This window comes from Oncorhynchus tshawytscha, linkage group LG01 (assembly GCF_018296145.1).
Source record: "Oncorhynchus tshawytscha isolate Ot180627B linkage group LG01, Otsh_v2.0, whole genome shotgun sequence".
Taxonomy (NCBI): Eukaryota; Metazoa; Chordata; class Actinopteri; order Salmoniformes; family Salmonidae; genus Oncorhynchus; species Oncorhynchus tshawytscha.
This window is the reverse complement of record NC_056429.1, coordinates 13,082,927-13,096,562: the sequence shown is the minus strand read 5'-3', so window position 1 is coordinate 13,096,562 and position 13,636 is coordinate 13,082,927. Positions and strand designations below refer to the sequence as shown.

At 42.4% G+C, this 13,636-nt stretch overlaps 1 protein-coding gene and 1 long non-coding RNA gene across 2 annotated transcripts; one reads left to right on the top strand and one right to left on the bottom strand.

Moving 5' to 3' along the window:
- Positions 1-425: 425 nt before the first annotated feature.
- Positions 426-5,652, top strand: LOC112219426 (acyl-coenzyme A thioesterase 1-like). The gene is made up of 10 exons (XM_024380697.1): positions 426-866; positions 1,150-1,249; positions 1,346-1,536; positions 1,779-1,942; positions 2,422-2,541; positions 2,773-2,861; positions 2,967-3,060; positions 3,361-3,441; positions 4,859-5,000; positions 5,270-5,652. The coding sequence occupies exons 1-10, from the start codon at positions 671-673 to the stop codon at positions 5,398-5,400; spliced, it is 1,308 nt and encodes a 435-aa protein (XP_024236465.1). The 5' UTR covers positions 426-670; the 3' UTR covers positions 5,401-5,652.
- LOC121839091 lies at positions 972-4,624 on the bottom strand. The gene is made up of 3 exons (XR_006078664.1): positions 4,377-4,624; positions 1,337-1,526; positions 972-1,227 (listed from the first exon to the last, which is right to left on the bottom strand). It is a non-coding gene; the product is annotated as an uncharacterized LOC121839091 (long non-coding RNA).
- Positions 5,653-13,636: the final 7,984 nt, after the last annotated feature.

The window sequence follows — 13,636 nt, the reverse complement described above, 5'->3', positions numbered from 1 at the left end:
ACAAACAGTGCAACCCAGGCTACCTAAGTATGATTCTCAATCAGAGACAACTAATGACACCTGCCTCTGATTGAGAACCATACTAGGCCGAAACATACAAATCCCCAAATCATAGAAAAACAAACATAGACTGCCCACCCAACTCACGCCCTGACCATACTAAATAAATACAAAACAAAGGAAATAAAGGTCAGAATGTGACAGTGGCAATGACCTGCAGATTAGTTACTCATCCACCTTTTTATGTTTGAATATTTGAGTTAATAATTAAACCCGTAGGTACATGGTATCTACGTATATGTACTGAGCAAGTTGTTAAAGTAGCTGTTTGGACCGGACAGAATACCACTGTATACCCCTGTATATAGCCTCGTTATTGTTATTCTTGTGTTACTTTTAATTATTTATTTTAGTGTACTTGGTAAATATTTTCTTCTTGAACTGCACTGTTGGTGAAGGGCTTGTAAGTAAGCATTTCACAGTAAAGTCTACACTTGTTGCATTTGGTGCACGTGACGAATAATGTTCAAATTTGATTTGATGTGATATTGACCGAGGCACTCTATTGATGTCTTTAACCATTGCTCACGGGTCGGATGAGCAGTGACGGTTCACAACTTCAATATAAAGGAGACCTACTAAGGTTGTCACAGTTTTTTGTGAAGAAGTCATGTGTCAGATGGGTGTGATTCCTGTGTTGACTGTAAAACCATGGAGAGCCCTCTTTGATGAGAAGTTCCATGTGGTTGTGGGGAACTTACCACCGACACAGGAGGTCACACTACATTCTTTACATCAGTCGGAAGACACAGACTACTGGGAGGCGTTTGGGCACTATGTCAGTGATGCTCAGGGAAGGGTCACAGGTGAGAGATATTATTTCCATTTATCTACTTAATTTCATCTAGCAACTTCATTTAGCTACTTCAACAGCAGAAAAACATTTGTAAATGCACTGGAAACTCTTTAATTTATTTCATTTATTTAAAGGAATTACAGTGAAATAACAATATGATGGATTCTGTAAACTCAGACTTGTGTCATATTCATCATAACTATATAAAAACCCGTCACAAAATGCATGTTTTTTTGCTACACAAATCACACTTTTCGCCCTGTACTTTCAAGTAACTTGTATGTCATTAATAGTCTTCAAGGATCCAAGTGTAGGGGGGACATATGAGGGTGTTGAGCCCATGGGTCTGATGTGGAGCATGAGACCAATACCTGGCAGTAGACCGGAACTCAGGTAAACATGAGAATGAACATGAGGTTATTCTGACACTCAGGCCAACGCTAGAGTGGTTGGTAGTTTTGGAATACAAATTGTTTATACCTCTCGTAGGTTGAGGAAGAAGGAGGTCCACACTCCCATGGTGGTGCACATCTCTGTGTACAGGGGACACATGAGTCAGGGTTTCAGGGAGCAGGTGGCCCTGGCGAGTGTCGTCACAGAGCGCTGGTACATGTCCCCTGGAGTCCGCAGGGTCGACATCACAGAGGGAGGGGTCACAGGTACCCTGTTCCTGCCACCAGGTACACAATATGCTCTCAATAACTGAAGGTCACATACATTTTGGTCATTTTTTCTGGGTTCTCTTTAAGACCTGTAGAGGAATAATAAGTCCTAACAAATTTCATTTAGAGTTCTGACATGTTGAATATATATATATTATATATATATATATATATATATATTATATATATATATATCCACACTTTTGACTGGTATAAGTGGCAGAAATAAACAATAATGTTTTTGTCATGTCATCCTGAAGGTCCCGGACCCTTCCCTGGAGTTTTAGACATGTGGGGAGGTAGTGGCGGCCTAGTGGAATATAGAGCTGCTCTCTTGGCATCCCACGGCTTTGCTGCCATGGCGCTACTTTACGTCTTCCCGGACCAAAATAAAAATGCTACCATTGGCTACCCTTACTTTGAGGTTTGTGTCTACCGTCTGCACCATTTTCATATAGAAATCATGGTTGATGCTCAGCCATTTATGTGTGTGTGTGTGTGTGTCTGCTAAAATGGGAACTGCTCCAAATACATGTACTGTGTTTTAAGAAGTTATTTTTAGTCAGTCGTTAAGTTCTTATAAACAATAACTTGATAAACAATAACTTGCCTGACAAGTGACAGTCTGACAGACAATGCTACATAATGCCTGTGGTGAATGTTTGTTTGCTAGTTTGAATCCTTACCTTACACAATTAGTAACTGATTTAGACCTTTGGAATCAGGTGAGAGGACTCTTTCACCATCTTTAAATGTGAATACTAACACGCCCACCACTATACTATCTCTCTCGTCTGTGGGTCTGGGGGAAAAAAACATCTGCACGTCTTTTTTGATCCATTGTCTTGAGAAAACTTGAATAAATGCCTAAATGAGTATTAGCACATGCTAATATCTTCTCAGGCTGCATTCAGACTACTGCAGGATCACCCTCTAGTGGCCGCTGACAGAATTGCGCTGCTTGGCCTTTCCCTTGGTGTTACAGTGGTTCTATCCATCACTGCTTACTCAGAAGCTGTCAAGGTAAGTCCCTAAGAAACTCCTGCCCTGTCAGTTTGTTGATTTCCTGAATAAACATATGTGCATGCGCTTTACCCAGACCAAAATGTCCCCATCATACTCATCATCATTGAGTTGTGTTTAGGAAAATCACATTAATAACAGCGACAAAATGCATTTTTGTTTATCTGTCCCCAGTCAGTAATAAACAATGTATTCATGCTGTTTAATCAAATCTCTGTCTACTCCTTTTAGCCTAGATGTTGTGTGTGCATCAGTGGCAGCCATGCGTGTCGAATTGGAGCCACCCAGTCCGTTGAGGAAACATCTCAGGGTATACACAAGTGAGTCAATAGTTTATGTTTACTTGTGTTTGTCTTGTTTATAAAGTAGCCTAATGATTTTCAAGGAGAAAAATCACTATTATACTTTTGGCCATGCGTTTTCAGAAAATATGCAAAGGCCCGTACTGATGAGGAGAATCGCATCATCTGGAGGGACGTTCTTTTACCTATTCCAGAAGATATAGACCTGAAAGTGGAAGTAAGATATCTGTTATGTTCAGAAAGACCCTTCAGTCCTCTGCTCTTGTTTGGATGATTGTAGCGAGGGAAATGTATCCCACACAGGAGGACAGGATGATAAGGCCCTCTAAAAGATTACGCTGGAGAACTCAAACAATACTGGGAACAGTTTCACACTTTCTCCAGTCCTATCATGAGCCTCCAGTATCTCACAAGATTGAGGGCTCAGAAGTATTGTTGTATCTGTCAATATTCAATGTTTCCTAAATGGCTATTAATCTGTTCAGTTCTGCTCCGTTTTGTTTTATTCTGTCCTCAGATGGGGAGGATAACATGTCCTCTGCTGCTGGTTGTTGGACAAGATGATCAGAATTGGGCTGCTGTCGAATCAGCTGATGATGTGAGCTACGTCTTGTTTGCCTATGGAAAAATCATGCTTCATACATGCAGTTTAAAAAACCTCTTAAATGTAATGGCAAAATGTACATTTCGGACTAAATAGACATACCCAAAGGAACTGCTATTCAAGTGTAATTACATGATTCTGACAATCAAAAACTTGGTATATTTGGAAAGAAGATATCTGGGAAATTATTAGGAAATTAGATAGATAGAAGTTACATAGTTACATAGTTCAGAATAAACAAGATCAAGCACACACAAAATAACCATCTTTCATTGAAATTATTGATGCCTAGAGCTGGAAACACATCGGATGGCTTCCACAACATGTGAACAATATCAGATAAAAATGGGACTTATAGACCTAACAACTAGAAATGGGCAGATGTTTTAGTAAGTGGTTTCAGGTGTGGTCATGGGATGCTTCCAAGTGTCCCTAAACCTCTCTAAAGTGGCACATGTCTGTAAATGAGATAATTCCAGTGCTATTACATATTTGAAATCCCTAAATGTTATTTTTTCAGTATAAAAACACAATTTCTACCATATCAACCTCACTCAAACACTATGGGGGTGTTATGGGGTACCCACGGGATATTCAAGTATCCTTTCAACCTCTCCAAAGTGTCCTAATGTGGTAATAGCACTGGATGTGCCCAAAAGTTGTTGTTCACCATAAAAACAAAATGTATACAACACCAACCTCTCTCAAACATTGTGGTGGTGTCGGAGGACATACCGGATATATTGATGCCTACACCGCATAAACAAGCATCATATTTGATGCGCAAAGACATAGTTACTCCGTGGACATTTGATGTTGCCATTAAGTCATACATCATCAGATAACATTGTCAGTAGGCTAGATTTGTTCCTAATTTGATATCCCCCCCATGTAGCTACAGCTCAAACACAGACCAAATCGACGCTTACCTTGTAAGATGTTTGCTGTTCGGTGAAAACGTTGTGTAAAATAAAAATGTTGACTCTCGGGGCTGGTGATCAATAATGGTAGGTCACAGGCAGACAAATAAGATATCCTCATGATCTGTGGAGTCCCGGATTTGGGTGTGTATCAACGTTTATGCTTCACAATGCTGACCGGAATGTAGGTAGCAACCATCTTGAAATGAGTTTATCTGCACGGCCTGCCCTTGTAAATTTGTATGCCCATATATGGTAGTAAATCAATCCAAAGATTTGAAGACATCGATCAATAGCCAAGATACTCAGCTTTCTGCAGACACCCTGCTTTTGCAGATAGGGGCTACCGTTCGCATAACAGACTGAATTGAATTAGAAAAATCTAATAGGGTCCCCAAATATGGAGACTTTACATGTACGAGGTTTTAAAGTCAATATATCAATTGATGAGATTAAGTAATTAGTGCTAAACTCCATAATTTTCTCCTCAGATGAAGCAGATGATGGAGAGAACAGGAAATAGTCACCTGCTGACCACTCTGTCCTACCCTGGAGCTGGTCACCTGATTGAACCTCCGTATGGTCCCCACTGCAGGGCGTGCACCTTTGTGTTGCAGCCAGGCCAACAGAGAGGTGCCTTTCCAGAGTCATTCATGCAGACGACTGTGCTTTTATAGTTCTTGTGCTCCTATAGGAGTCCCAATTCATTTGTCAAGTACCACTGGGCGTTGCAACCTTTTGATCTAGCTCACCAGATGAAACTAGTCCACTAATGATCCTACAGTTCTAGGTTTTTCTTATGTTACTGGACCCAATTTTCATATAGGTCTACATTTATACAGTCAGAAGAATACCATGTCTCAAATGTCTTAAATCTAAAGCAGTCATTCCACTTGTTGCAGTGGTCATGCTGTTTGGAGGCCTCAACAAACCTCACGCCGTTGCACAGGAAGACTCATGGGAAAAGATTCTAGGTTTTCTGCAAGAGCATCTCTGTCACAGTGTCAAACCCCATGTGCAATCCAGATTGTGAGCATTGTCTTACGTCAGATGGTATCACTCCTATACAAAGCTCGTCCCTCATCCGATCAGTGCAGGCGGAATCATTGCTCTATCTGACATAAGAAAATGGACTGTGAGGTAATTAACAATGGACACCATGCAGATCAGACAAGGAAATAAACAACTGTTCCTGCCCAGATGCCTCATGATTACACCAAACTGAATCAATGGCCTCACTGTATGATGTAACTTCTGATATGAATGCAATTTGTTTAAGTACGTATTTTTTTGGTATGTATTTTTCATTTGAACCATATGGTTTGATTAAAATGTATTTGGTATTTAATTAGGATCCCCATTGGCTGTTGCAAAGCAGCAGCTACTCTTCCTGGGGTCCACACAAAACATGAAACATAATATAGAATGACATAATACAGAACATCAATAAACAAGAACAGCTCAAGGACAGAACAAAAAAAAATATTTTCAAAGGCATGGGCGAAGGCACGTATGTAACAGTATAACTTTAGACCATCCCCTCGCCCATACCCGGGCGTGAACCAGAGACCCTCTGTACACATCAACAACAGTCACCCTCGAAGCATCGTTACCCGTCGCTCCACAAAATCCACGGCCCTTACAGAGCAAGGGGAACTACTACTTCAAGGTCTCAGAGCAAGTGATGTCACCGATTGAAACGCTATTTAGCGCGCACCGCTAACTAAGCTAGCCGTTTCACATCCGTTACACGTAGCCTACGTATCAATGCATACACACAAACTACCTAGGTCAAATAGGGGAGAAGTGTTGTGCCATGAGGTGTTGCTTTATCTGATTTTTGAAACCAGGTTTGCTGTTTATTTGAGCAATATGAGATGGAAGGAAGTTCCATGCAAATAGGGCTCTATTTGTTCTGGATTTGGGGACTGTGAAAAAAAACCTTGTGGTACAGTGGGGCAAAAAAGTATTTAGTCAGCCACCAATTGTGCAAGTTCTCCCACTTAAAAAGATGAGAGAGGCCTGTAATTTTCATCATAGGTACACTTCAACTATGACAGACAAAATTAGAAAAAAAATCCAGAAAATCACATTGTAGGATTTTTTATCAATTTATTTGCAAATTATGGTGGAAAATAAGTATTTGGTCACCTACAAACAAGCAAGATTTCTGGCTCTCACAGACCTGTAACTTCTTCTTTAAGAGGCTCCACTTAACCTGTATTAATGGCACCTGTTTGAACTTGTTATCAGTATAAAAGACACCTGTCCACAAACTCAAACAGTCACACTCCAAACTCCACTATGGCCCTGACCTTAGTATTCTTTGTTCTCTTTATTATTTTGGTTAGGTCAAGGTATGACATGGGTGATATGTGTGTTTTTGTCTCATTCTAGGGTGTTTGTACTGTCTAGGGGTTTTGTAGATTTATGGGGTTGTTTCCATCTAGGTGTTTATGTAAGTCTATGGTTGCCTAGATTGGTTCTCAATTTATCGTTGACTCTGATTGGGAACCATATTTAGGCAGCCATCTTCTTTGGGTATTTCGTGGGTTATTGTCTATGTTATGTTGCACATTGTTTATATAGCGGTCACAGTTGTAGTTATCTTTTTGTTTAAGTGTTCTTATTGTTCTTCATTCAATAAAGAAGAATGTATTCACACCATGCTGCGTTTTGGTCCCCTTCAAAATCAAATCAAATGTATTTATATAGCCCTTCGTACATCAGCTGATATGTCAAAGTGCTATACAGAAACCCAGCCTAAAACCCCAAACAGCAAGCAATGCAGGTGTAGAAGCACGGTGGCTAGGAAAAACTCCCTAGAAAGGCAAAAACCTAGGAAGAAACCTAGAGAGGAACTAGGCTATGTGGGGTGGCCAGTCCTCTTCTGGCTGTGCCGGGTGGAGATTATAACAGAACATGGCCAAGATGTTCATAAATGACCAGCATGGTCAAATAATAATAATAATCACAGGCAGAACAGTTGAAACTGGAGCAGCAGCATGGCCAGGTGGACTGGGGACAGCAAGGAGTCATCATGTCAGGTAGTCCTGAGGCATGGTCCTAGGGCTCAGGTCCTCCTCCGAGAGAGAGAGAGAAAGAAAGAAAGAGAGAATTAGAGAGAGCATACTTAAATTCACACAGGACACCGGATAGGACAGGAGAAGTACTCCAGATATAACAAACTGACCCTAGCCCCCAGACACATAAACTACTGCAGCATAAATACTGGAGGCTGAGACAGGAGGGGTCAGGAGACATTGTGGCCCCATCCGATGACACCCCCGGACAGGGCCAAACAGGAAGATATAACCCCACCCACTTTGCCAAAACACAGCCCTCACACCAGTAGAGGGATATCTTCAACCACCAACTTACCATCCTGAGACAAGTCCGCAAAGATCTCCGCCACGGCACAACCCAAGGGGGGGCGCCAACCCAGACAGGAAGATCACATCAGTGACTCAACCCACTCAAGTGACGCACGCCTCCTAGGGACGGTATGAAAGAGCCCTAACTCATCCCAGTGACTCAGCCCCTGTAATAGGATTAGAGGCAGAGAATCCCAATGGAAAGAGGGGAACCGGCCAGGCAGAGACAGCAAGGGAGGTTCGTTGCTCCAGAGCCTTTCCGTTCACCTTCACACTCCTGGGCCAGACTACACTCAATCATATGACCCACTGAAGAGATGAGTCATCAGTAAAGACTTAAAGGTTGAGACCAAGTTTGCGTCTCTCACATGGGTAGGCAGACCATTCCATAAAAATGGAGCTCTATAGGAGAAAGCCCTGCCTCCAGCTATTTGCTTAGAAATTCTAGGGACAATTAAGAGGCCTGCGTCTTGTGACCGTAGCGTACGTGTAGGTATGTATGGCAGGACCAAATCAGAGTGATAGGTAGGAGCAAGCCCATGTAATGCTTTGTAGGTTAGCAGTAAAACCTTGAAATCAGCCCTTGCCTTGACAGGAAGCCAGTGTAGGGAGGCTAGCACTGGAGTAATATGATCAAATTTTTTGGTTCTAGTCAGGATTCTAGCAGCCGTATTTAGCACTAACTGAAGTTTATTTAGTGCTTTATCCGGGTAGCCGGAAAGTAGAGCACTGCAGTAGTCTAACCTAGAAGTGACAAAAGCATGGATACATTTTTCTGCATCATTTTTGGACAGAAAGTTTCTGATTTTTGCAATGTTACGTAGATGAGAAAAAGCTGTCCTTGAAACAGTCTTGATATGTTCTTCAAAAGAGAGATCAGGGTCCAGAGTAACGCCGAGGTCCTTCACAGTTTTATTTGAGATGACTGTACAACCATTAAGATTGATTGTCAGATTCAACAGAAGATCTCTTTGTTTCTTGGGACCTAGAACAAGCATCTCTGTTTTGTCCGAGTTTAAAAGTAGAACGTTTGCAGCCATCCACTTCCTTATGTCTGAAACACATGCTTCTAGCGAGGGCAATTTTGGGGCTTCACCATGTTTCATTGAAATGTACAGTTGTGTGTCATCAGCATAGCAGTGAAAGTTAACATTATGTTTTCGAATGACATCCCCAAGAGGTAAAATATATAGTGAAAACAATAGTGGTCCTAAAACGGAACCTTGAGGAACACCGAAATTTACAGTTGATTTGTCAGAGGACAAACCATTCACAGAGACAAACTGATATCTTTCCGACAGATAAGATCTAAACCAGGCCAGAACTTGTCCGTGTAGACCAATTTGGGTTTCCAATCTCTCCAAAAGAATGTGGTGATCGATGGTATCAAAAGCAGCACTACGGTCTAGGAGCACGAGGACAGATGCAGAGCCTCGGTCTGATGCCATTAAAAGGTCATTTACCACCTTCACAAGTGCAGTCTCAGTGCTATGATGGGGTCTAAAACCAGACTGAAGTATTTCGTATACATTGTTTGTCTTCAGGAAGGCATTGAGTTGCTGCCTCATACAACGATCGTGACAGATATGACAGATAGGAGTGGCTATAGAGTCAGCTACCATCTTCAGTAGCTTTCCATCTCAGTTGTCAATGCCAGGAGGTTTGTCATCATTGATCGATAACAATAATTTTCCCACCTCTCTCATACTAACTTCACAAAATTCAAAATTGCAATGCTTTCCTTTCATTATTAGTTTATTTATGCATGAATACAATTGCTCACTGTTCGTTGTTGGCATCTCCTGCTTAAGTTTGGCCAGTTTGCATATGAAATAACCATGGTTTCGTGATGAATAAGCAATCTGATTCGATGAAAGATGGAGTTGAACTTGTCTTTCTGCCCATAATTTCATTAAACACCTTAAGGATCCGCCATTTTTTTTTCAATTTTCACCTAAAATAACATACCCAAATCTAACGGCCTGTAACTGTCCCGTGGAAGGGACACCGATCCCGAATAAGTTTTAATCACATCAGACCAACAAATATTTTTAACATCATCCACATAAGAGTCACAGCAAAATCTATTGTGTGATCTCTTATACACTATTTTAGGGCCAGCTGTTGGAACTTTGGCTTTCCTGGATATAGCATATCCATATAACTATATTGTGATCACTGCATCCAATGGGTACGGATACAGCTTTAGTACGAAGTTCTACTGTATTAGTAAAAATGTGATCAATACATGTGGATGATCTTGTTCCTGTAGTGTTTGTAAACACTCTGGTAGGTTGATTAATAACCTGATCCAGATTACAGGCACTGGTTACACTGAAATTTCCTCTTGAGCGGACAGCTTGATGAAAACCAATCAATATTCAGGTCCCCAAGAAAGTAAACCTCTTTGTTTACATCACATACACTATCAAGCATTTCACACACAGAACTGATGTCCTCTCTCAATGACTTACAGATTGCTGTCATCTTGCCGTTCTCCAGTTTCAACTCATCGAGCTGACCCTGGGAGAACTGCAAACTCTTCTTCAGGTCCGGGACCTCTCTGGTCAGGTCATCCATTCTTTTATTAGTAGAATCCACGAGTATTTGGACAAAACACTTGAAGCAATTTTCTTGTTGTGGTAACAACTGCTTATAGGTCTCTTTGTATTTGTTTAAAAGATCCTTCACGTGTGATAGAGAGACACCACTGTCCTCAACGGTACTCCCACAGGCTTTGGTCTTTGTCATAGTAGCTAGCAACGTAGGTCTCGGCGAAGACTGAAAACAACAAACAGCAGGGATCTAGACAGCCACAAACTCAGGACAATCCGCGGTCCCAGCCACAAACCTGTTACATAATATTACACTATTTTAAATGTCACACACATTTCAAATAAGTGTGCAGAATGACTAATTCAACTCCATCTTTCATTGAATCAGAAGGCTCATTCGCCAAAACCCTTTTTATATTGCCACTTATTTTAATGACCATTTCCTTGGCAAAGTGGGCAAACGGAGACATGAAATGCCAACAAACTGTGAGCCGTCATATCTGTGCATAAAATACCAAATAATGATAAAAAAGCATTGTACATTTTTATTCTGTAAAGTTTGTGTGGGTGTGGTGGGAAAATGATTGTTGTCCATCAATAATGAGACACTGCCTGGTATTGACAATTTAGATGGAAAGCTACTGATGATGATAGCAGACTACATTGCCACTCCTATCTGTCATATCTTTAATCTGAGCCTGGAGAAAAATGTTGTCCTCAGACCTGGAGGGAAGCTAAAGTCATTCCGCTACCCAAGAATTGTAAAGCACCCTTCACAGATTCTAACAGCCAACCTATCAGCTTGCTGCTGGCTCTTAGCAAACCTTTGGAAAAAATGTTGTTTGACCAGATACAATGCTATTTATCTGTGAACAAATTAACAACAGACTTTCAGCATGTCTATAGAGAAGGAAACACATGTACTGCAGTGACACAAATGATTGTCTGAATGAAATTGATAATTTTATTTATTTTTTATTTTTATTTCACCTTTATTTAACCAGGTAGGCTAGTTGAGAACAAGTTCTCATTTGCAACTGCGACCTGGCCAAGATAAAGCATAGCAGTGTGAGCAGACAACACAGAGTTACACATGGAATAAACAATTAACAAGTCAATAACACAGTAGAAAACAAAGGGGGAGTCTATATACAATGTGTGCAAAAGGCATGAGGAGGTAGGCAAATAATTACAATTTTGCAGATTAACACTGGAGTGATAAATTATCAGATGGTCATGTACAGGTAGAGATATTGGTGTGCAAAAGAGCAGAAAAGTAAATAAATGAAAACAGTATGGGGATGAGGTAGGTGAAAATGGGTTGCCATCGTGACCAGTGAACTGAGATAAGGCGGAGCTTTACCTAGCATGGACTTGTAGACGACCTGGAGCCAGTGGGTCTGGCGACGAATATGTAACGAGGGCCAGCCGACTAGAGCATACAGGTCGCAGTGGTGGGTGGTATAAGGTGCTTTAGTGACAAAACGGATGGCACTTTTGTTGGAAGCCATTTTGTAGATGACATCGCCGAAGTCGAGGATCGGTAGGATAGTCAGTTTTACTAGGGTAAGCTTGGCGGCGTGAGTGAAGGAGGCTTTGTTGCGGAATAGAAAGCCGACTCTTGATTTGATTTTCGATTGGAGATGTTTGATATGAGTCTGGAAGGAGAGTTTGCAGTCTAGCCAGACACCTAGGTACTTATAGATGTCCACATATTCAAGGTCGGAACCATCCAGGGTGGTGATGCTAGTCGGGCATGCGGGTGCAGGCAGCGATCGGTTGAAAAGCATGCATTTGGTTTTACTAGCGTTTAAGAGCAGTTGGAGGCCACGGAAGGAGTGTTGTATGGCATTGAAGCTTGTTTGGAGGTTAGATAGCACAGTGTCCAATGACGGGCCGAAAGTATATAGAATGGTGTCGTCTGCGTAGAGGTGGATCAGGGAATCGCCCGCAGCAAGAGCAACATCATTGATATATACAGAGAAAAGAGTCGGCCCGAGAATTGAACCCTGTGGCACCCCCATAGAGACTGCCAGAGGACCGGACAACATGCCCTCCGATTTGACACACTGAACTCTGTCTGCAAAGTAATTGGTGAACCAGGCAAGGCAGTCATCCGAAAAACCGAGGCTACTGAGTCTGCCGATAAGAATATGGTGATTGACAGAGTCGAAAGCCTTGGCAAGGTCAATGAAGACGGCTGCACAGTACTGTCTTTTATCAATGGCGGTTATGATATCGTTTAGTACCTTGAGTGTGGCTGAGGTGCACCCGTGACCGGCTCGGAAACCAGATTGCACAGCGGAGAAGGTACGGTGGGATTCGAGATGGTCAGTGACCTGTTTGTTGACTTGGCTTTCGAAGACCTTAGATAGGCAGGGCAGGATGGATATAGGTCTGTAACAGTTTGGGTCCAGGGTGTCTCCCCCTTTGAAGAGGGGGATGACTGTGGCAGCTTTCCAATCCTTGGGGATCTCAGACGATATGAAAGAGAGGTTGAACAGGCTGGTGATAGGGGTTGCGACAATGGCGGCGGAAAGTTTCAGAAATAGGGGGTCCAGATTGTCAAGCCCAGCTGATTTGTATGGGTCCAGGTTTTGCAGCTCTTTCAGAACATCTGCTATCTGGATTTGGGTAAAGGAGAACCTGGAGAGGCTTGGGCGAGGAGCTGCCGGGGGGGCGGAGCTGTTGGCCGAGGTTGGAGTAGCCAGGCGGAAGGCATGGCCAGCCGTTGAGAAATGCTTATTGAAGTTTTCGATAATCATGGATTTATCGGTGGTGACCGTGTTACCTAGCCTCAGTGCAGTGGGCAGCTGGGAGGAGATGCTCTTGTTCTCCATGGACAAGACAGTGTCCCAGAACTTTTTGGAGTTGGAGCTACAGGATGCAAACTTCTGCCTGAAGAAGCTGGCCTTAGCTTTCCTGATTGACTGCGTGTATTGGTTCCGGACTTCCCTGAACAGTTGCATATCCCGGGGACTTTGTGCTGGTCGAGGGCAGTCAGGTCTGGGGTGAACCAAGGACTGTATCTGTTCTTAGTTCTGCATTTTTTGAACGGAGCATGCTTATCTAAAATGGTGAGGAAGTTACTTTTAAAGAATGACCAGGCATCCTCAACTGACGGGATGAGGTCAATGTCCTTCCAGGATACCCGGGCCAGGTCGATTAGAAAGGCCTGCTCACAGAAGTGTTTTAGGGAGCGTTTGACAGTGATGAGGGGTGGTCGTTTGACTGCGGCTCCGTAGCGGATACAGGCAATGAGGCAGTGATCGCTGAGATCCTGGTTGAAGACAGCGGAGGTGTATTTGGAGGGCCAGTTGGTCAGGATGACGTCTATGAG

Excerpts from the sequence above, each read along its gene's own strand:
- LOC112219426 (XM_024380697.1), top strand. The coding sequence starts at position 671 with ATGTGTCAGATGGGTGTGATTCCTGTGTTGACTGTAAAACCATGGAGA. Across the intron at positions 2,542-2,772 it reads CTTACTCAGAAGCTGTCAAG|CCTAGATGTTGTGTGTGCAT; the intron begins GTAAGTCCCTAA and ends TACTCCTTTTAG. Across the intron at positions 2,862-2,966 it reads ACATCTCAGGGTATACACAA|AAAATATGCAAAGGCCCGTA; the intron begins GTGAGTCAATAG and ends ATGCGTTTTCAG.